Source organism: Penicillium arizonense (assembly GCF_001773325.1).
Source record: "Penicillium arizonense strain CBS 141311 chromosome Unknown PENARI_contig014, whole genome shotgun sequence".
Taxonomy (NCBI): Eukaryota; Fungi; Ascomycota; class Eurotiomycetes; order Eurotiales; family Aspergillaceae; genus Penicillium; species Penicillium arizonense.
The window spans coordinates 24,522-46,968 of NW_019173291.1; the positions used below are offsets into that span (position 1 = coordinate 24,522).

A 22,447-nucleotide genomic window follows, 5' to 3' on the forward strand; every position below is an offset into this window, starting at 1 on the left:
GCTCGCACTGCGAGGGCCAGGGCTCGCTGTGTACCCTCAGGCATCTGGCAGGTCGGGGTCCTGACACTATATGTGGTTGACCGAGATCAACCAATCGTGACAGGAGATATGCTAATTTTGACAGAGATACAACTATTCAATCCGTATTATGTCCGATCTTAGCCTTCATTTGTGGCTAGACGCAAATTCCAAATAAGAAATCGTGACGCTACGCTATCTCGATTAGGAAAGCGTCACGGTCTTAGCGAGAGATTCGGAACCATCAACTTTTCGACGACGAGCTACGACAGCGACATCCATCCAGACGTCACAAGGCGTATCGTTTAGATTTGCCACAAGCTGGATACTGGGCACATTTCCCTGCACCTGCAAGCTGCTACAGACAAGGAATAACATGCATGGATACCCTATGAACTGGTTACGGCCAACAGAAAAGTGAGGCCGCGCACAGCATAAGCCCAACATTACTATTTCTAGCCATTTTGTCGGGCTGCGCCCACCTAGGTTGCCTTCCTGTCTCCCTCTTCATTTTGTATAAGATGCTCTCTTTTCCTCCTCATTTCTCTCTTACTTCCCATACAATCCATTGCTTCTGACACAATAATCCACCATATCATCATTATCAACACACTTTGAATCTTCGCCATGGTTATCTTCATGCATCTCCCCTCGGACGAAGAAATCGAGGCTTTCGAGAATTCGGTTCTCGGACAAGCCTATCGTTTTACCGACCGAGCTTTGATTCGCGAGGCTCTTCAAGGCCCTAGTATCTTCAACCACAGCGGTCAAAAGACCCTTGCATTGGTTGGCGATGCGACACTCCGCCAGTTTCTCGTTGATCAAGGCCGAGAGAGGAACAAAACTCCGGGTAAGTCCCCCCTCCCTTAGCAATGACTATTTTGCACGTATGCTAAGTATGGTGTCATCAACAGGGGAGATTCAGAACGTCATCACCAAGGTGGCCTCCAATGACAACCTATATGACCGGGGCATTGCCCTTGGACTTGACCCTTTCATCGTGAAGAACCCGGGCCAGTGGGGCATAACGGCCGGAAAGAAGACCATGCCTACCACCATGGAAGCCATAATTGGCGCAGTTTTCTATGATTCCGCCAAGAACGGCGATGACGTCGAAAGGGTCCTCACTGCCCTCGGCCTCGCCTGGCCCGAGTGATCCTGCCCGTCCCTTCAATCGTACTTCCTTGTCATGGAGACATCAGGAAGCCTCTATGGGGGGGAAGGGGGGATCCCTTGCAAGGCTGGACCTTTTTCATTCAGCAGTGAAGTGGCCTGTGAAGTGACCTCTATGTCACAGCACTATTGAATGAGCCATGTACACTTTGCAATGGATCCCTCTCGCCCTCTCATGGCGGCTTCCTTATGTCTCCATGGCTGGGAAGTATATCATGAAGACCACATTTCAGGCAATTTAGAGACAGAGGAGGAATGGCACTGGCGTTTCATGAGATAGTCACTTATCAATAGTGAAAATGAAAGTAACGTAGCGGCACTGAAAATACATCCACGGGTAGTAATTTCTTTATCTCCTATAATATTTAGAAGTATCCAGAGCCCCAGCTGTAATCTATGGATCGCAACCAATTGATCCTCGGAGAGAAAGTCAAGATTCAACGTTCAGCCGTGCCGCAACACAGGATAGTTTCACCAGAAACTGACGACAATTCCGAGGTAAACATTGTTACACCCTCTTACCCCGGGCTTACTGTAACATCCAGGGATATGCATACATAATTGGTAAGTGCAGCCGGAAGAGGGCCTAAGTATACAGCTCTTGTCAAGACATACAGATCATAGAAATTGCTGTGCGAGGTTGGTGAGATGAGGGAAAATAGAATAGTTCTCTATACACCATTGAGTATCCGTAGTATCATTCCAACACTCAGTCATCATCTTCATCATCGTCATCTTAATCCTCGTCCTCATCCTGATCGCCGGCCTTGAGACCATAGTCATCTTCAAACTCCTTGAGAGGCTGGACGGTAGGAGTGAAGCCAGATGCTTCGAAGCCTTGCTTGATAGCCTATTTTAAACGTTGGTTTATAGTCATTTTCCCATTTGAAGAACATACATCTTCCAACACAGTCGCACAGGTGACGACAAGGTTCGCCGTCTTGGGAGCAAACATCGGCAAAAGAATATCACGCAGAGCACCCTTAATCTGGTCAACGGTGATAGCGCGCACATTCTTAAGCATCTTCTCCTTGTGGTCACTAGGCAAGTTGCGCACGACTTGGCCAATGAAACTGCCTTGCGCCCACTAGCAGCAGTCATCTGCTCATTGGCAAAGTTGACCGAAATGCTGCTGATAGCACCCTCGAGCATCAAGGGATTGAAAGCCGTAGCACCAGACAGATGATCCTCGACAATTTGCTTGCTAGACCCGAAAGCCTTGTGTGCGTTAAGACTATATGACCACTGTAATTTACGCTGACTCATCGAAGATACATTAAGAAAGACCAGACCAGCGGAAAAATGTCCTAATACGGGCTAGTGCGCTTGAGGTGGGGGCCTCAGGAGATAAAGAGAGTGAGAACTGAGTTAAAACTGATTTCGAATATCACTGTAGAGAGTTAAGAATAGGCCCCGGTCTATTTACAGTCTTTGTTCGAATAAGAATGACCCTTATATTTAGGCGTTAGCCACCCACCCCCCAAACCCCCCTGCCCAACCACCCCACCTCCTCCTACTTACAACTAGCTAGGAGGCTAGAGTCCCCCAAAATCCTTTGAATCTTCTACGATCCTTACTTAACGTACAATAATAATAGGCTAGTAAGGGGCGATCGGGTATCTCAATATACTCGAAAGGCTAGTGCCGATGAGTACTTCGGGAACTGTCCCTTGCATTTATGTAGTTATTAACATAGAGTATGATCCAAGAGTACTGGAAATTGTGGAAGTAAATTGCCTTCAAGCATCATCAAGTAATCCTGTGGAATTTTATTACTCTTGTTATTTCTCTGCTTAAATTGATTCTGGAAAAGGAAGGGATGGTTATTGTACACTTGTTTACCATCTGCGTACCGCTTCCTGTCAGCATCCGTGGCCTCTCTAGCTTGATAATGGACCTTCCCCGAGGGGAATGGAAGCAACAAGCCCTGCAAGGCCTATTTAAGAACCTCCTTATGACCTATATCGAGGCTGTAAGATTAGCTATATAAGGTCAATAAAGAACGGCAACAGATAGTGCAAAAGCAATTAGTACTTGAGGGCTTTTCGCCAATATGATCGACCACTCATTCCCTTCGTTTGCTTTTTCAAAACAATCGGATCAGATGATTTCAATACGTTAAAATTGCAAACAAGGTCGCCAGAAACTTCCATGCTAGCTCCCAAGTTGTCAAACTTGCCACAGTACTTGAACAAGAATTCTAGTCAGCACTCATCACCATAGTCAATAAATGGAACGACCGAAGACTCACATTTGGTGCAGAAAAGACCGTAACGAGATTACGCTCCCCAAAGAATTCATATCCCCCTTCCACCACCATATGCGCCCGACAGACTAGGTCTAAATCGTGGCGCTTTAGGAAATTCGCAACAACCTTCCTTCCAAAGGACCAGCTCACACCTCGGTCATCATTAGGTCCCCAGTCTTTAATATTTGCGGGATCGCTCCATAAAAGATCATTCAGAAGACCCCGATCAGGCACTTCAGTGGGACGAACGAGGTTTCGGATATCATTCATATCGTAAAGGTTTGGGGAAAGGCCGCCATGCACACAGAAGATCCTTTCTGCGATAACCGCAGCGACTGGAAGACAATTGAAAACATCTGTAAATGTTTTCCAGATCTTGACATTGCATCTTCGCTTGCACTCGTCATAGAACCCGTAGATTCGAGAGACATTAGCACACTCATGGTTACCACGGAGTAGAAAAAAGGTTTCCGGGTATTTGAGCTTGTAGCACAGAAGCAGAAGTATTGTTTCCAAGCTTTGCTTACCGCGGTCAACGTAGTCTCCTAGAAACAGATAGTTTGAGGCAGGAGGAAATCCGGACATCTCAAAAAATCGAAGAAGATCCGTAAATTGACCGTGGATGTCCCCGATGATGTGAATTGGAGCATTCAGCTCTAGGAGAACAGGCTGGGAAAGGAGCAGATTGCGGGCGGCCGAGCAAATGGACAAGATTTCATCATTGTTGAGACATAGCCTTTTCTCAGGCCTCGATTTTCCCACGTGTAGTAATCGTGAAATCATGCCATCTAGATCAAATAGGGTAGATCTTTCCATATTTGTTCGGTCTCGAGAAGAATAATCCCAGATTATTGTTTCTAGGTTGAGCTGGTTGTGTTTTCGCAAAATGGATTCATTCGTGGCCCCAGGAACCCCAGGCGACGATTCAGATAAGGGAACCTCTGCTCCGTGACTAAACTCCTCACTCAGTTGGCTCGTCTTCTCATTCAATGCATTTTGAACACTAGTCACTGGCGAGTCTAGGCTACCATGCTTGCTGAAGTTGCCTGAGTGATGAATTCCTCTTCTTAGGAAGCGAGAAAAAGAAGGTCTTTTGGATGAGTTGATGGCGGGATCGCAATCATGAGTTGTGCTTCGCTCAGTGGTATGGTCAAAGCCCACTTCTTTGACCCGCTGAAGGTCGTTTGAATGTTGCTTTAAAAGCTCTTTCTGGGGGAATTGGCCCCCCTCTTTCATCGCTGTAACACTTTCTTCTTTGCTTGCATCATTCATTGGGCCAAGCTCGCTTTCCTCTGGCATTGAAAGAGAAGCTGGGATCTCATTGGTAATCGTAGGAGGCTGCTGAATATCGGCAGTTGACATAGCTCTGGCTAATGTGTCTCGGTAGGCTATTTCTTCCGACAAGCTATTGTAGATATGTTACTGTAGAGGTCACACTTTCTTAAGAAGCTGGGTTATCACGCTGCCTGCAGTCGTGATCTTGGCAAGCCGGGTGGCAAACGCGGATTGTGATTGGGAACGGGGGCTCTTGGCAAAAGTGTAAATGGTGTATGACTGGACGATTTATACCCTCGTATATTAATCTTATATTCTAGTGTATGATTAATCAGTTCATTACATCATGACTCATCACCTGAACAATGCCAATGAATGCCCACCCTGCAAAGCTGATGATGGTTTGTTAACGGTATCCCACCGGTATCCCACTGGTATCCCATCCGGCACTACAAGGAAGCATGCAAACCTGTAGGCGATTTCTCCATGTTGCGGATCACTAGTTTCTCCGCTCCGCCCTTTCCGAAGATTAACCGCAGGTGCAGACAATGCGGGGAGGGAAACACCGTACACATGACTCTCTTGGCCCCAGAAAACTAGGCGGGCATGTCTATTTAACTGGTAAATTTTCACGACGCACATAAACTCTGCCTCTCAGTCACTTGCTCTCACATTACATTCTCAACCCCGCTGGATTACAATGTCTTCCGGAAACCATGATATCGGATTACGTATCGAACCCATCAGCCAACCCGAGGATATAATCCAGGCGTTTAACTGTGCATGCGAGGCTTTCGGGCGTCAGGCACAAGATGGGGTTTGGATCGCCATGAACCCGGCGTGGGAAACACCAGCGGGGAAGGCGCGTGGAGCTGCCGCAATGGTCAATCGCTGGACCGCCACCACCAAGGACCAGGACGGCAAGCCAAACACAGTCTTCCTCAAGGCTACGCTACCCAGTTCCGAAGGCGGACGTGTGATCGCCGGGTTTGCCATTTGGGTACAGGCTTCAAACGTGGCAGGTCGCGGCGATAAGCCAGCGGAGGATCTGCGCGAGGCCCTGCAGCTTGAATCGCTGTATCCTGGAAATGAACCAGAACAGCGGTACCTATCTCAAGTTATGTCCTCTTTCTTTCGACGCCGCACCGAGGTCATCAAAGAGAAGGCCACTGCAACACCACCGGCGGTAATGGTCTTGGATATGTGCGCCGTTGATCCGCACTATCAACGAAAGGGCATTGCACGGGCTCTGGTGCAATGGGGCCTCGATGAAGCTCAGCGACGTGGAGACCTGGAGGCCATTACGGAGGCATCTAGCATGGGGAGGCATGTATACGGCCAGATGGGCTTCCACCCAGAAGGCCCTGAGATCGAGTATCATGTTGATCCTGAATTCTCGCACCGCAGCAGGCCAGCCAATTTATTCATGCGAACCCGTGGCGGCTCTGAATGATTGTCCAGAAGGTCGGAATACATGCACTATTAAAGTCGCTGTCGCAGAAGAGATAGACTCAAACCGCGTACGAGCCTGGAAAGATAATAACCAGGGATACGCTTTTTGTCCCATCAGATCAAACCGGTAGTATATTTGCAGATAACCTAGAGTTGACCCACAGTATTTGGCTCTAATATCTGCCACAATAGACTGGTTACAAGCGACCCCACGCTCTGAACTCTTCAGATTCACTGCAACATAACACCTGTAGCATAAAAGAAAGCATTCTCAATCATCGGACAAAGAGTCTCGTGGAGTGGTTGTGGCTAAGCTTAATTATTTAGAACGGTGTTTCCCCATAATTGGCAGCGTGTGGCACGTACTAAATCAGCAATGCGGGCACTGGGCGTCGATTTGCACCGCCTGAACAATGTTTCGCGGTGCTGGGGTCTTGCAGAAGGCACTTCGACCAGTGGGTGTAATGTTATGGTTGCATTCGAATTTCACTGCCTTGTACTCATGCCCACATACTGCCGAGTAGTAGATGTACCAACCACAAGGGCAGTTGCCTGGGTTGTCAGGACTGTTTACCAGACGATCAGGTACATCTTTTTCCATTTGATTCGGTGGGATCTGAGTCGTCATATTTATTGAAGATCTGAATAGAAATAAGTAATAGGAGGGTCGAGCTCGATATGAATCAGAGTAAAATAAGAATAGTTCCGACGAAGGTGTTTTTACAGAAGTATTTATTACAAGTCTAGCACTGAAGCTGGGGCCGTTTAAGTATAATCTCGCGCGCAGGAATCATTTCTAAGTACGTCACCAATGTGATTCCCTCGAAGGCTATCTCTTGAGTGCCCAAGTCCTACTTGCCTCTCATTGACCAATACGTGCTACAATTTAGGCGCTTGGCTTTTCTATTTATATGCGTAAGGCCTCAAAACGCATAGGAAGGCGGTGAATACAACAGTGGGAGGGACGATCTTGGCTACGTAGAAACACAAATCGGGAGAATGTCTGTAATATTTTCAGCCTTGCAAGCCGGGATTAAATAGGATTTAGTCTTTTGGTTACTATTCTGGGCTGATTCTAGCACTGTGGCAATCCTTTTACGAATTATCTTTGTTTGAGGGATAGGGTTCTGATATTGATAGCCACCCACTCCGCCACGTCTTTATAGCAGCGGCCGAACTCTAGCTCATCCAGTGCCCACATCAACGAAACCTGGACTGGTACGCGAAATTAAGGCTCTCACCACGGTGCTGAAGCCTCGGGTAGAAGACAAATATGATTACATTCTCCACGATCTGTGTTTCCACGTGAAAGGGGTATCATTAATACATTGATCTAGCGCAGAGTTAGACGTTTCCAGTGTCTTTCTCCTTGGTGAGCTTGTAATTTACTTTTCATGCTGTTCCCTTGAAGCGATTTATAACTTCGCTGCTTTTCTCTGACTTTCGTCTAGCCACACCTGAACCGTGCGCACTAGCCCATCAATTTCCGCTTCCGTGTTGCCTGCATGTAAGCATACTCGTACTCGTTCTTTTCTCTCGGGGATGGTGGGCGGCATTATTGCACGAACGATAAATCCTTTCTCCTGGCACGCACTTGCCAGCTGTCTTGGCTGTGACGTGCGAAGAGAGATGATCGGTGAAGTGGGGAAATGGTCAATCTCGAACATGACAGATGGACGTGTGTGAAGCCCATCCAGTCTTTGCCGCAGATGCCGAATCAACTGCTGAAGTCGGTACTGTAGCTGCAGGGCCAATCAGTAACTAGGTTATAAACTGTGCAGACAAGAGCAACTTACTGATGTTGTTTCACCAGATGCAAGGAGCTCATATGCAGCGCGAATCGACGCCAAGAACGGGTATCCCAGCGCAGTGGTATAGATGAGACTCCGGGCATAATTGATCAAGTAGTCCCTTGTCTCGGGTCCACAGAGGACCATTGCTAGCGGGGTGTTAGTCAATCATCTCAGATGCGTGTCAAAAACATTAAAGGCCATACCTCCATGACTGGCCAGGGCCTTGCCAAAGGTGTGCACTCGAATGAACATGCGATTTTGTACACCAAGTTCCTGGACTACTCCAGCACCCTTCGGTCCGAATACACCAGTTGCGTGCGCCTCGTCGACATAGAAATATCCATTCCCGGCGGGGAGCAGGTCATCCACAACCTTAATAAACTCCTTAATGGGAGCCACATCACCATCCATGCTGTATATTGATTCAACAACCACGAAGACATTACGGCTGCCGTTTCGAATCGCTGGATCCGCAGCTATCTGGGACTGGAGCACCTCTCTCAACCCTGGTGGCGAACTGTGAGGGAACATTTTCCGAGCCCCCGCCCGGGAGAGACGCATTCCCTCGTGGGCACTGGCATGAATGAGCTCGTCATACAGAATCACATCCCCGGGTTGGGGAATACTGGAAAGTACTCCGACATTGGCATCATAGCCGGAATTGAACAAAAGCGCCGTCGGAGCTTGATGAAAGTCCGCGACAAAGTTTTCGAGCTCTTCCGCATACGCCGAGTTCCCGTCTAATAGCCGAGAACCGCCGCTGGCGAACGGGAATGACGGAGGCGTATTGTTCAGAAGAGCCAAGAACTTTTCCCGGTAGGCGCGCGACGTTGACAGCGACAGGAAGTCGTTGGACGAGAAATCCACGGCCGTCCGGGGTAAAACGGTCAACCTCCGGCGGGCAGATTTGGTTTCCCGAAGTGCCAATGCGGCGGAGAGTGATTCAACAAGAGTTGGGGCTGAACATGTATGATCTGGAGCCATTGTGATGTTCTGGGCTTTCATTGCGACAAGAATATTCAAGATGTGTGTTTTATGTTCCTGGATTCCGATCTCGGGAGCAATGATCGCCCACTTTATTTGCTCCGAGGGAAACCGAGAAATTGACACAAAACAGAATGACTCAATTGGAGCAACTGGAGACGCGAGAATGGAACCGGTTGGGATTCAACGAGAGAATAACCTCGGTGAGAGCGGAGAGGTCACGGGATCCACCTGGTTGACTCGCCCGCGGGATCTACAACTTCAGTCTATTCACCTCAACAATGCCTGTCGGTGCTGCGCTATGGCGTAATTTACGCGCTCATCAGGTCTACGGGGCCAACACTGATGTGGGAAAGACAATTGTATCTACTGTGTTGTGCAATGCGGTTCAACGACAAAAACAACAAGCCGCATTCCTCAAGCCTGTGTCAACGGGAGCCTTGGACGATGCCGATGATCGGTAGGCTACAATTGAGGTCGTCGTATTTGTTTCAATCTCTAATTTGGTCGCAGGCACTTGCAGCGCTTTGGCGCGGGGACATTAACCAAGTGTCTCTACCAGTTCGATGACCCGGTGAGCCCGCATTTGGCCGCCAAGGACAAAGTGGTGAGTCCCGACATCTTATCGTCAGATACGAAGCTAATTGATACAGATCCCGCGAGATGATGATCTTCTTGCCTCAATCCATAAGACGCTGTCCGGCTGGGCCCGGTCGGACATTGACTTTGCTCTCGTCGAGACTGCTGGGGGTGTCCACTCCCCAGGTCCCAATGGCAACTCGCAGGCGGATCTGTACCGACCTCTACGGCTGCCAATTGTGCTGGTCGCGGACTCTCGTCTAGGAGGAATCTCTTCCTCCATCTCTGCTTATGAGTCGCTGCTACTTCGTGGCTATGACGTACAATCGGTTCTCTTGTTCCGAGACGAGTACTACCAAAATCACGAGTATCTCCGTGATTACTTCAAGGGCAAGAGCATCCCTCTAGTCTCACTTCCAACACCTCCACCCCGCCCGTCTCAGTTAGACGCGGATTCCCAATTGAGAGACGAGGAGGCCATGTCCACCTATTACCAAAAGTCCGCACAGGAGTCCGACATTCTCAGACTGCTTGAGGAGATGACAGTGAAAAACACTGAGCGCATTGAACGCTTAGAAGAGATGGGCGACCGGGCCCGGGATCTAATCTGGTACCCCTTCACTCAGCACCAAGGCATGCGCGCCAAGGACATCACCGTGATCGATTCAGCCCACGATGACTACTTCCAGACATTCGGATCCAACTCATCCAAAATTACCCAAAGCGAACTGCGGCCAACATTCGATGGCTCTGCATCCTGGTGGACCCAAGGCTTGGGCCATGGTAACCCCGAGCTCTCGCTTTCTGCAGCCTACGCCGCTGGCCGGTACGGTCATGTGATGTTCGCAGGCGCCGTTCATGAGCCAGCGCTCTCTCTTGCGAGTCGCTTGCTGGAGACCATCGGAAACCCACGGTTGACCAAGGTTTTCTACACAGACAACGGAAGCACAGGAATGGAAGTTGCCGTGAAGATGGGTCTCCGCGCCTCCTGCAACCGCTACGGCTGGGACGCAAGCCAGGAACAAATTGGCATTCTGGGACTCAAGGGCAGTTACCATGGCGACACTATCGGAGTAATGGATTGCTCAGAGCCGTCCACTTTCAACCAAAAGGTTGAATGGTATCGTGGCCGTGGCCATTGGTTTGACTTCCCGCTGGTCAAGATGGTTGGAGGGTCATGGAAAGTCGAGATTCCCGGTGAGCTCCGAATGGACTTGGGCGAAGATGTCGACTTTGCTTCATTGGGCTCGGTCTTTGATCTTGAACAGCGTATTGAGTCTGCCACCGCTCGGCGCTACAAAGATTATATCCGCCGCACCATTGAGGACTTGATACAGCGCCAGGGTATGAAGTTTGGAGCCCTTATTATGGAGCCCGTCATCCTCGGTGCCGGTGGAATGCTCTTCTGTGACCCGCTCTTCCAGAGATGCCTGGCGGACGTGGTCCGCGACCACCCCGAGCTATTCTCTGCCAATGCCACTTCTCATAAGGAATCCCCATCCTGGTCAGGCTTACCAATCATCTTTGACGAGGTGTTCACTGGCCTGTATCGCCTGGGTCGTCGGACATCCGCTTCATTCTTGGGTGTCCACCCAGACGTCGCTGTTAACGCCAAACTCCTCACGGGCGGATTGATCCCGCTCTGTACGACTGTGGCTAGCGAGGAGATCTTCGATGCTTTCTCCAGCCCGGAGAAGAGTGATGCACTCCTCCACGGCCACAGCTACACTGCCCATGCTGTTGGCTGTACCGTTGCCGTCGACTCTCTGAAGACCATGGCACGGCTGGAGTCAGACGGATCCTGGGATAGATACCGCGATGACTGGCGCAACAGCTCAGTTGCCTCTGAAACCTCCACTCCTGATGTGTGGAGTGTCTGGTCACAGGGTCTACTTCAGGACCTGTCTTGTGCGGAATCAGTGGAGAGCGTCTTCGCTATTGGAACTGTGCTCAGTATTTCCCTGCGCGATGCCGAGGGTGGAGGTATGAAACCGAACGAACATTTAACAACGTCTTTCCGCTAACATCTATCTAGGCTACACCTCCAACGCTGCGAAGGGTCTGCAACAAAAGCTCTCCATTGGCGGTGATAAGTTCAATGTTCACTCGCGCGTCCTCGGCAATGTCTTGTATCTCATGTCCAGTGTGACATCCAAACCCGAGTCGTTGCAAGAGATGGAAAAATTGCTTCGGTCGGCCTTGGTGTAAATTATTGCCTAAGATGGATATCAAATGAATACATGTAAATGAAGAGCAAGCCACGCATCATTCCAAGGAGGTTGTCTTCGAAGGTCCTTGATCGAGATGGAGATCGCCTGGGCCATTTGGGGGTAGAAATAAATCTAGGCCAATCCTGGAACCTCAAAAAAAACGTCAATATACATCAGACGGTCCGGTCAGTATATTATCTTTCTATCTTTCTATCATTATGCATCCGATCTGCTGAATATCTCACATGTTACGTCTATTCTAAGTGCAATGGCTTGTGGACTGGTGTGGATGCCACCACGAATAATATGATGTGTATCCAACCGGTTGTTCCTCTGGCGCCTGGAACCTCTGTCTGCAATGGCGACGAGGGTAGTCCCATTGTGGATGAGACTGGACAGACCGGGTATGGCTTGGTGAGCTGGTACGCGCAAGGTTGCTTTGCCTCACCTCGCCCGAACGTCGGATCCAATCTCAATGATTCGTCCGCGAAGAGCTGGATCAAGGGACTGACGAAGTAAAATGTTGTCCATATCCTTCATGATATCTCACTTTGTTTATCTTTGCTCGTCCCCTGAAAGGGTGGATTATTGGACAACCTGTACTACTGGATCTGACAGAGGCATCATGCAAACTATCTACTATATGATATGAGTTAAATGAATTTCATGCATTAAAATCAAAACTATCTGGTATCTCTCTAAATATTTCATGACAGTGAAGATCACTCAAGGATCTCCGAATGATCTCCGAATGCAACGTATCTGTAAATCTATGCAAATAGATACTCGCTCAACTGGTGCAATCTAAACCATAGACCGCTCAACCTTCATGTCACTAGCCTGGGTATCCGAGCGGTCCATGGTAGTGTAACGACTGAAGTCTCTCAGACCCCGACGCTCACCACCAGGCTGCTCACCCGCGGCCTCAGTCTTGCGTGCCTGACGACGGAAGTAAACACGCTTGCACCACTTCCAACTCTCAATACCAAGGAAGAAGAGAACCGTCTCAACAAAGACAATACCCCATTCCCAGGAAATACTGCTATGCTTGAAGACGCTGTGGTTGATAACGGGGATATAAAGAATCGGGAAAGCAAGAACGAATCCAGTCATGATACCGAAGAAAAGGAACTTGTTGCGCCAGATATCGTGCATCCACTGGGTAAAGCGCCGCTTTGAGTCGGGCTGCATTTGGAAGAAGCTGCGGCGGAGGTTCATCATCTCCCAGGCGAGGAAGAGGGCGAACCAGGTCATGCAAGTAAATGTTGTGGCGCGAGCGCGGAAGACTGTGTCGCAGTCGTATGGCTTGGTTGGGTCATTGTATTGGGTGTTGCAGCCCATGGCGAGGTTTCCATCGCCCCAGCGGAACATGACGAGGGCGAATGCTGAGAGACAAAGGGCGGCCATCCAAACTCCGTAGACCAAGGTGTCGATGATGATTTCCCAAGTGAAAATTCCTTGTTTCTGTAATCCTGTTAGAATGATTTATAAGACAGGGGATAGTAAAACATACGCTTTGTGGGGGCCGGTCCATCACCTCTGGAGCGGCAATCTCCATTCCCAGACCCATATCAGGAAGACCAGAGGTAATCATGATAATCCAAATAATCTCGACAGGCGCAATAGGGAAGACAGACTGGTTGCTGTCATCCTTAAAGGCCAGACCAATAAGCAAAGTGAGGGCCAAGGCAACGTTCTCAGCGAGAAGATGCAGAACGAACTTCTGGATATTGTCGAAAATGCGACGTCCTTCCTCGATACCGTTAATGATTGAAGCAAAGTTATCATCGGACAGCACCAATTCAGATGCATCCTTGGCAACATCAGAACCATTCTGGCCCATGGCAATACCAACATCAGCTCGCTTAAGAGACGGAGAGTCGTTGACTCCATCACCAGTCATAGCAACATACTTGCCACGACGATGCAGAGCGTCGATCATACGGACCTTGGTGTTAGGTGCACAGCGAGCAATAACCAATGGAAGAGTGGGCAAGTTGTCGATTTCGTCTTCGGTCAACTTGTCGAACTCAGAAGCAGTCATCACCATCGCATCGGCGACGTCCTTGGCAATAGTATCCATGTTGGCAGGGATGATTCCAACCTGTGCTGCAATAGCGCGGGCAGTTCCGGGGTGGTCACCAGTGACCATGTGGACAGAGATTCCAGCCTTGTAACATTGGCTGATGGCTCCGGCTGTCTCGGGACGAGGGGGATCGTAGAGACCGATGAGACCATAGAATGACAGGTCTTTCTCAATCTCTTCTCGGGGAAGAGGCTCGCCACCTTCCTTCGTACCGGCTGTGTGCTCCCGACCGGCCATGGCGAGAACTCGAAGACCCTCTTTGGCCAGAGCCTCCATGTTCTCCAGAATCTCGTCCTTGATTTCGTCGTCAAGTGGGACGGGGGAGGCTTCTGCCGTCCACTTGATCGTGGTGCAGGCCTCGAGAACTCGCTCAACGGCACCCTTAGTGAAGATCATCTCGCGGCTCTTCTCTGAGCCCTCGTCGCGTTTGGAGAAGATCACTGACATCTTCTTCACGCTCGAGTCGAATGGATACTCGGCCTGTTGCTGCCAGATAGGCTTATCGCCCTTGGTCCAGTGGTCCAGACCCCAGTTGAATCGAGAGGCAAAGACTTGAATGGCGATATCTGTAGGCTCGCCACGAGCTTGCCATCCGTCGTTCGCGGTTTCATGGATATGGGCCAGGTTAGCCATGGCAGCCACGTCCAGATATTCCTTGAGGGCATCGTTATCCTTCAGCAAGTCGTCTGGGCTTGCAGTTTGGCCGGTGGACTTTTCGTCAAGTTTGATCGGCTGCTCAGGTACCAGACTCAGATCGCCTTCTCTCGGGTTGAGGGGGTCATTCGAGGCGCCGACCGAGTATGTTCCCACAGAGGGAATCCAAGCCCTTTTGGCTACCATGCGGCCCTGTGTGAGAGTACCAGTCTTGTCTGAGCAGATATTAGTGACAGCACCAAGTGCTTCCAAGGAGTCCAGTTTCCGGACAATGACATGTCGCTGCACCATTTGCTTTGTTCCGACAGCCATAGTGATAGTCAATACAACAACCAAGCAAGCCGGAATCATAGCCAGACCAGTAGCGACGGCATAAATGATGACCTCGCTATCTCCGCGCCAATTGTTAGATCCAGCGACAACAATGGCAAAGATCACAGCAATTGCAAACAGCAGAAGAGCAAGTTTGGACAGCTTCCGTTGCAACGGCGTACCAACATTAGTACCTAAGAACCGTCCAATAGCATCGGTAGTAGTCAAAGTCCAGGCCTGAATATACCATCTCTTCTTGGTTTCTCCTTCAGGGCCACGCTTGACAGGACGGCGCTTCGAGTCTGTTCCACGCAGGGCCATGGCAATAGCTCCAATCTCAGTTCTCATGCCCGTTCCCACAACGACTCCACGGGCACGGCCGCGAGTCACGGTGGATGAGCTGTAGGCAATGTTGAGTCTATCACCTGGACCGGTGTCGGCGTCAAATGTGGCGTCGGCTTCTTTCTGGACTGGTAGTGATTCGCCTGTGAGGAGGGCTTCATCGGTTTCGAAGTTGAATGCTTCCACCAATCTATATGTGTTAACTTATGCCATACTGAAGAATGCTGTATCTACATACCTGACATCAGCGGGAACAGTATCGCCCACTTTCAGTTCGACCATATCACCAGGGACAATCTCGTTAGCTGGCACAGTGGATGTCTTGCCATCGCGAGAGACGACACCGGTAGGTGAACTAAGGGACCGCAGTGAGTCCATGGTCTTCTCCGCTGCGTAGTCCTGGTAAACCCCGACCACGATGTTGAGGGCAATGACGGCAGCAATGAAACCACCTTCAATCCAGGACTGGATACCGAAACTGACAGCCATGGCAATAATAAGAACCTATATGGGTGTTAGTTGGGAGTTTCCGATAATTCCGGCTCATCACTTACCAGCATCATGGCATTGGCAATCTGTCGAATGACAATTTTGGCGAGGGAGACGCCTTCGTCTCCTTCCAACATGTTCTCGCCATATTTCTCCAGCCTTTGCTTGACCTCTCCCGAAGTCAATCCATCATCGGAGTTTGTACCCAGTTCTTTGATGACATCTGTAAAGGTGAGGCTGTGGGCAGGCTGGGAAAGAGGTTGTTGAGTCTCATTAGGACCTTGGCCTTTCTCCGCTCTATCCTGCGACATCGCAAAAAGGGAAAGTGAGTGAGGGTGTCTAGTCGTGTGTGGTGTGATGTACTTCTATAAGTCTCTTAAGGAGGCGTCATGTAGAAGGTATCCGCAAGAGAATGAGAGTCCATACACAGAGCAGAGTTACTTCTTTACGCGAGAAGAGTATAGAGTATATTCCTGATTCTTTTCCTCCTTTGTTGCCGGGGTGTTTCTGGGTATAAATAAGGTCCAGCCCGACCCGATGGCGAAATACACCTGCAACCGGGTATCTCTTTCCGGGAGTCAAATGGTTGCGAGTCTGGGGAACCGACCAAAACTCCGATATCTCAACCAATTACCAGCCATAACCAAGTCTCGGTATCGAGCGGACTCTTGGCGCATTCGATTCGTCTTTGGCTCTTGGGAGGCAATGACGACATGACCCTCGGCGTTGTCTCGGCGGCTGGCCACGCGAGGAATGGTGAATGCTGATTGGTTGCGGAGTGCCAAGAATCATCCGGGATGTCTGGGCAGCGCCTCGGCGGGCGGCGACTGGACTCAGGCTCATCTATTTCGGTCGGAGCAATACAAGTTCTCTTGGCCTGAAATGTCTTGGCTAATCTTTGGTTTTTGGGGTAAGGGTCTTGGCAGGTGAGGTCCGAGAGTGCCTCCTTCAAATCCGCCCCAGTCTGCCGTTTGAATTTTGGTCAGACGCGTGTTGAAAGAGAATGGGAACTCATTGATATCTGAGTGCACTGCGGTGCCTATGCATATACAACCGAGTGATCCGAATGTCACACCGCGCCCCTTGTCCCACACTCTCCAAAGCATTCCCATTGGGCCTATTGGGCCTATTGGGCGATACTTGAATTTTTTGTTGAATTGTCGTATTCCTGCCTCACTCGCATGATCCCACATGGAGGAATCAATGCCCCGGGGGGAGATCATCGGGATCGTGATTGGGGGTGTGGTGATATTTGCCCTGATCAGCACGATTCCGTTGTGAGTGTCCCCGCATAGGTCTTGGCTACGCCCCCTCATGCACGCGAATACTCTCGGAATGTTTCCCTACTGATTGACTTGCAGAACCATCATCTGGTACCACCGACGAGTCAATCGCGAGTCTTCATTGAATCGCGACGAGTGGAGGCTCGGCAATCAACAAACGCAACAACTACCCCTGCAGGATGTCCTGGGCCACCCAGTCTCGGTGGACCGATGGCTGGAAGAACAGAATGTACCCACAAATGCTCAGCAATGTAGCCAAGATACTTGGTAAGTTGTTATCTTCCTGGTCTCCCATCCCACTCTTGGCTCTGCGGCTCGATGATGTTAGTGCGGGGACATTAGGGCTGGGCACAAGGCTGAATCTGCCCTATTGGGCGCATCGATGTCTTGTGGGCAATATTGGGGTCTGGGCAAGACAATCTGGCCCACGATTACCCATTCTCTCAATCCATGTCGATGCCATGTCAATGCCGTGCCTTGTTCTGTTCCATGTTCCTGGATGTTATCAACTCTTGGCCAAACAGATATCGACGCCGGACGTATCGTCTGAACCTTCTAGAAGCACGGCTAATAACACCCCACAGTTCCATCTGCCTCTGCGCACTGTCGTCGCCCATCTATCCGACCTATCCACATACAGCCATTCTAGCCCGGAGCCAACGCAATCAATCCCCAATTCGGGCAGACGATCCCCATGCACGCGTGGCCCTGGACCCTGGCCACGAGACCATTGTCTTGAATCGATGCAAGCATGCCTTCCATCTGGCTTGTCTCAAGTCTTGGTTTGAGTATCGTCGGTATAAGTGCCCCATTTGCCAAGCTTCGTATTCGCCCGAGGAGGAGGCATGCGGATTAAGACCACCAACCTGATTGTTCTTTGTCTTTTGTATAATTGACTGGTGGCTTTATATTTTTCTTGGTATCCATGCGTTTTTTTCTCGAGGTCTTGTGACGGGCTTTGCTTTGCGCTTTGTATTTAGTTTGCTTTGAGATATCCATTGCGCTCGAGATGTACTCTCTTGGATATTCCATGTCTAGTCTATGTAGGTTGCTGTAACTTATATGTGCATTGTTATCCGAGGCATGATTACAACATTAAAGCCATTATGCATTCCTCATAGAAGACGAGAGTGGCTATTCCAAGTTTGCTCCCTTGCACTTCTGGCCAGCGGTACCGGCTCAGCAGTTTTCCACCCGAGAGTCCCACTTATTATATCATCGGAGCATCACTATCTTACCACGCATCAATTTCAGTGCGGCAAACTGCGAGGGGGTCTGGATTTTTGACACTCGTCTCCCGTTAACGCGACCGGTATAACGTACCAACTTGATTGGGCGCCTAGCTCTTATTCCCGTAGGTTATTCGGAATTTTTAATTAGTCCCTTTAAAGAATAGATTATTCCTAAGAGGAAGTTGGCCTATGGAACAAGTTCTTTATCACATCAATGGGTGCGTGACTTCACCAGTAAGGATCACAGGGTCTTGGGTACTCAATAAGTAACTTTGACTGGCTCTCCATTGTATTTCCATATGATGTGGCAGTATATACTACGGATCGATCAAAGCCAGGGGAGCAATGTAAATCTTGGAGGTGCCACGCGAGATAAACTGTTATTAAAGTATGTCCTTTCTAGTATTTTCGTGTCACTTTTCACTTTATCGGCTATTCGAATGGCTTCTAGTGCCAAAAAGAAGTCGCACTAAAACTCGTGTGTAGGTAGACGACAATACTTAGAAGATATCGAAGAGTTAGCCTCGGGTTGTAGTATTATGAATCGGCTCATTAGAGATGGTTCTGTTTTTTTTTTCTTTTATTCACTTATGCAATTTCAAGTGTTTAATGTTCAAGTGCGAGATCGGTTGTCGGGCACCGGAAAAGGAAATGAATATCTCCCGCACGGAACCCCAGGAACCCCAACCTTCAATATCACGTTGCATTTTACTTCTTTGTAGATAATCTCCCAAATCTTTTCATTTCATCAACTCCTCTCTTCGACTCTTCTCAACATGGACCTGACCCCCAAAGAACTCAACCTAATCGAAGTCGCAAGAAGCACAATCAATTCTATTCCAAAATCCGACAACCACAGCGTCGCCAGCGCAGCCCTCTCTGCGAATGGACAAGTCTTCTCTGGAGTCAATGTCTTTCACTTTACCGGTGGGCCATGTGCTGAGCTCGTCGTTCTCGGTGTTGCCGCTGCTGCAGGAGCTCAGCAGCTCACGCATATAGTTGCAGTGGGTGAGGATGGTAAAGAGGGAGTCATCATGAGTCCATGCGGTCGCTGTCGCCAGGTGTTGCGTGACTTGCATCCTGGCATTAACGTCATCCTACAAAACCCCGGAAGGGCAGTGGCCGTATCTATTAATGAGTTGTTACCTTACGCTTATGATCTTCGGGATTGAGTGAGATATTTCAATGTTAATATTGGCCTATGAGAAGATATCAAATATCAAATGTACTTAGATGCCTATCAATCAATAACTCGAATCAATCCAAGAACCATAATCGCTCCCCAAAACAGTCTTCTTGGTCACACCCGCCGAGATAGAAGTCTCATACAGCCGACCCGAAGTACTAGCTCCATCCCCAGAGTTGTTGTACTCATAGTACAGCGGCGTGGCACCGTCAGCCATAGTCGTCCAGCCCTTAGCATTGATCAAACTACCCAGCTTGGAATTCTGGTAGATAACACGAGCCAGAACGCGCCACGGACGACCGAGATACTGCGTACCATCAAGGGTAACACCCGACGCAGCCTGAACATTACAGTGATCGATTGCGTACCAGGCTGTGTCGCTGGATGTCATGCGCGAGTTGGCAGTAATGGCACCAGGACCATTGGCAACGATGTCACATTCGCCGAACCAGGCCGAGGCATCGCCAAAGATGAAGTCCACGGCTCCTGTGATGCTTTAGTATACATAGAAATGTGTAAGTCTGCTGGACTTACCCTCAATCATGCAGTTGGAATAGTACTGAGTTCCAGACTTGGCGTACAAGGTATCCTGGTATCCCAAGAACTGGCAGCCATAGAAGCCGAGCCGATCGGCATTCGCGACGAGTCTATTATAATGAGTCTCTATATCCGATGTCAAGTGTAGAGGTAAAACTCACGCCACAGCCTGCGCTCCCTTTCCATACCCGTTCACAACATTAATGTTATACATCTTCAACCCATTAGATACAACATTCACAGTCGCACTCTTATCCAACGATCCAGCAGTCGGGGAGTCGAGAGAATGCGTAATAGTAACGGTGTTACTCTTATACGACGATGTATCCGCAGTCTGCCCATACAAAGTCAATGCACCACCGTATTTAATGGTGACCTGCTCCTTGTATGTGCCACCAGCAATGTAGATACACGCATCAGCGGTGGAAGAGCCAAGAGCAGAGACTGCAGCGCCGACACTCGAGTATGTACCACTGGAACCGACAGTCAAACATCCCGAGGGCGCGCTTGTCCTCGCTGTGCGACGTTGCAGCTCTGTCGGTGCCCCGAGGACGCCAGCGCCAAGGGTTAGGGCTGAGATGAGAGGTTTGGCAAGATGCATGATGTGCGGAATTAACCAAGGAAATGATCGTCTCTGATGTGCGCGGTTGCATGGATAATATATGCAGATTCTGGGCATAGCTTTTAAGCAAGCTTTTGCGTCTAATCAGAATCCCCTATTTCAAGGGTCAACAACGGTCTCGTATCAGACGGAGCTATAGTTGAAACATGGATTCTCCACTCCGATATTCCCATGAATGACAGGCGTTATGCAGGGCAGTTTTTATTTAGGCTGATCTATTTACTGGTACGCTATTGGCTCCTGTCATCTTGAATGTCTAGCATGTGTCCCGTGAAAGTGTTTCAAACAAGGGGGCGCCAGCTCCGAAGTATATACAGCTAGATCCGGGGAAATCCACGGGAAAATGCCACGCGAGACCCATGTCCCTGGAATTAATTGGCGGTTATCGACTAATAATCCCGTCCCCTGGATGTGTATCTGAAGAATGACGACAAAAGATCCCAAGAAACCAAAATATCCCTCGAATAGCGGGGCGCGTTTCAGAAAACACACTTGTTTCTCCGTTCGAGTATGAAACCTCATCTCCACCACATTAGATTAGCCAGATATTAGCCATCTATACTTTGCTATACAATATAGAAAGAAATATACTTTAAATGGCTACTAGTTTCCCCCTAAACGCAGTACCAACAACTAACATGCCATCCCTATCCAAAGCCCTCACAGCCCTCGCGCTGCTAACGCAAACCCTCGCTCTGAACCCAACAAAGCCTCTCAATGCCCGCGCTTCAACCTGCACACCGAAAGCAGGGGGATCATCCACAGTAGACGATGTACCAGCCATCACATCCGCGATCGCATCTTGCGGAAATGGGGGAACAATCGTCATTCCCCCTGGTAGTACATACTACCTGAACAGCGTGCTCGACTTTGCAGGCTGCACCGGCTGCGACTTCCAAGTTGAGGGACTGTTGAAGTTCTCCTCATCGACGAGTTACTGGGAGGGACGCACTGCCATGATCAACGTTAAGAATATCAATGGACTTAAGATCCGATCGTTGACGGGGAGTGGAGTTATTGATGGAAACGGACAGAACGCGTAAGTACCACCTTTTCTGCTCTTGTCTTTTCTTCGCAGTACATTGATACTAACATACCATGTATAGATGGGACCTCTTCGCAAAAGATAGCAGCTACGCCCGCCCAACACTTCTCTACATAGTCGGCGGCTCAAACATCGAAGTATCAAACCTGCGCCAGAAGAATCCACCAAACGTCTTCAACTCCGTGAAAGGCAGCTCATCCAAAGTAACCTTCTCCCATCTAAAGATGGATGCGACATCGAAGAGCGACAACGCGCCCAAAAACACCGACGGCTTCGACATCGGCCAGAGCACAGATGTAACAATCAGCAACGTAAACGTCAGCAATGACGACGACTGCGTGGCTTTCAAGCCCGGCTGCGACGGCGTTACCGTGACAGATATAACCTGCACGGGGAGTCACGGATTATCCGTTGGATCACTGGGCAAGGGATCAGATGATACAGTGAAGAACGTGTATGTATCCGGCGCGACGATGATCAATTCGACCAAAGCACTTGGGATAAAGACATACCCATCTGGCGGCTCGCATGGTCTGTCGACTGTGAGTAATGTGACGTGGAGTGGGGTTGTTGTTGATGGATGCGACTATGCGATTCAGATCCAGAGCTGTTACGGCGAGGATAGTGAGTATTGTGAAGAGAACCCCGGGAATGCGAAGTTGTCTGGGATATTGTTCGAAGATATTAGTGGGACGACGAGTGGGAAGTATGGTGCCGTGACGGGCAATTTGGACTGCGGATCTGGGGGTACTTGTGATGTGAAGATTAGTTCGTACACGGTGAAGCCGGCGTCTGGGGCTGGGAAGGTGCTTTGTGCGAACACGCCGTCTGACTTGGGGGTTACTTGTACTGCTGGAGCATCGGGATGATGATTGGAAAGGAAGTGTATCTCTATGCAATTCTGCGGTATAATAAAATATGTTCAAG

General features: G+C 49.5%; 9 protein-coding genes across 9 annotated transcripts; 5 read left to right on the forward strand and 4 right to left on the reverse strand.

Moving 5' to 3' along the window:
- Positions 1-645: 645 nt before the first annotated feature.
- Positions 646-1,174, forward strand: PENARI_c014G08379 (uncharacterized protein; the record flags this gene model as incomplete). The annotated part of the gene is made up of 2 exons (XM_022633573.1): positions 646-868; positions 933-1,174. The coding sequence occupies 2 exons, from the start codon at positions 646-648 to the stop codon at positions 1,172-1,174; spliced, it is 465 nt and encodes a 154-aa protein (XP_022486687.1).
- A 753-nt stretch (positions 1,175-1,927) lies between these two features.
- PENARI_c014G11362 (uncharacterized protein) lies at positions 1,928-4,801 on the reverse strand (the record flags this gene model as incomplete). Its single annotated transcript, XM_022633628.1, is given in 5 exon segments — positions 1,928-2,041; positions 2,090-2,231; positions 2,249-2,409; positions 3,309-3,377; positions 3,443-4,801. The coding sequence occupies 5 exon segments, from the start codon at positions 4,799-4,801 to the stop codon at positions 1,928-1,930; spliced, it is 1,845 nt and encodes a 614-aa protein (XP_022486498.1).
- Positions 4,802-5,414: 613 nt separating this feature from the next.
- Positions 5,415-6,167, forward strand: PENARI_c014G02970 (GNAT family N-acetyltransferase; the record flags this gene model as incomplete). The annotated part of the gene is made up of 1 exon (XM_022633454.1): positions 5,415-6,167. One exon carries the CDS (start codon positions 5,415-5,417, stop codon positions 6,165-6,167), a length of 753 nt encoding a protein of 250 aa, XP_022486666.1.
- Positions 6,168-7,581: 1,414 nt separating this feature from the next.
- Positions 7,582-8,943, reverse strand: PENARI_c014G05404 (aminotransferase class I/II-fold pyridoxal phosphate-dependent enzyme; the record flags this gene model as incomplete). The annotated part of the gene is made up of 3 exons (XM_022633506.1): positions 7,582-7,908; positions 7,963-8,105; positions 8,163-8,943. 3 exons carry the CDS (start codon positions 8,941-8,943, stop codon positions 7,582-7,584), a joined length of 1,251 nt encoding a protein of 416 aa, XP_022486681.1.
- Positions 8,944-9,224: 281 nt separating this feature from the next.
- On the forward strand, positions 9,225-11,730 carry bioDA (adenosylmethionine-8-amino-7-oxononanoate aminotransferase; the record flags this gene model as incomplete). The annotated part of the gene is made up of 4 exons (XM_022633466.1): positions 9,225-9,403; positions 9,457-9,550; positions 9,597-11,505; positions 11,558-11,730. 4 exons carry the CDS (start codon positions 9,225-9,227, stop codon positions 11,728-11,730), a joined length of 2,355 nt encoding a protein of 784 aa, XP_022486748.1.
- An 806-nt stretch (positions 11,731-12,536) lies between these two features.
- PENARI_c014G12442 (cation-translocating P-type ATPase) lies at positions 12,537-15,926 on the reverse strand (the record flags this gene model as incomplete). Its single annotated transcript, XM_022633651.1, has 4 exons — positions 12,537-13,196; positions 13,246-15,316; positions 15,365-15,630; positions 15,681-15,926. The coding sequence occupies 4 exons, from the start codon at positions 15,924-15,926 to the stop codon at positions 12,537-12,539; spliced, it is 3,243 nt and encodes a 1,080-aa protein (XP_022486612.1).
- Positions 15,927-18,906: 2,980 nt separating this feature from the next.
- Positions 18,907-19,302, forward strand: PENARI_c014G10596 (uncharacterized protein; the record flags this gene model as incomplete). The annotated part of the gene is made up of 1 exon (XM_022633616.1): positions 18,907-19,302. The coding sequence occupies one exon, from the start codon at positions 18,907-18,909 to the stop codon at positions 19,300-19,302; it is 396 nt and encodes a 131-aa protein (XP_022486652.1).
- Positions 19,303-19,374: 72 nt separating this feature from the next.
- Positions 19,375-20,454, reverse strand: pmeA (putative pectin methylesterase; the record flags this gene model as incomplete). Its single annotated transcript, XM_022633643.1, has 3 exons — positions 19,375-19,802; positions 19,851-19,963; positions 20,015-20,454. 3 exons carry the CDS (start codon positions 20,452-20,454, stop codon positions 19,375-19,377), a joined length of 981 nt encoding a protein of 326 aa, XP_022486716.1.
- A 659-nt stretch (positions 20,455-21,113) lies between these two features.
- Positions 21,114-22,389, forward strand: PENARI_c014G10422 (putative extracellular exo-polygalacturonase; the record flags this gene model as incomplete). Its single annotated transcript, XM_022633611.1, has 2 exons — positions 21,114-21,514; positions 21,582-22,389. The coding sequence occupies 2 exons, from the start codon at positions 21,114-21,116 to the stop codon at positions 22,387-22,389; spliced, it is 1,209 nt and encodes a 402-aa protein (XP_022486632.1).
- Positions 22,390-22,447: the final 58 nt, after the last annotated feature.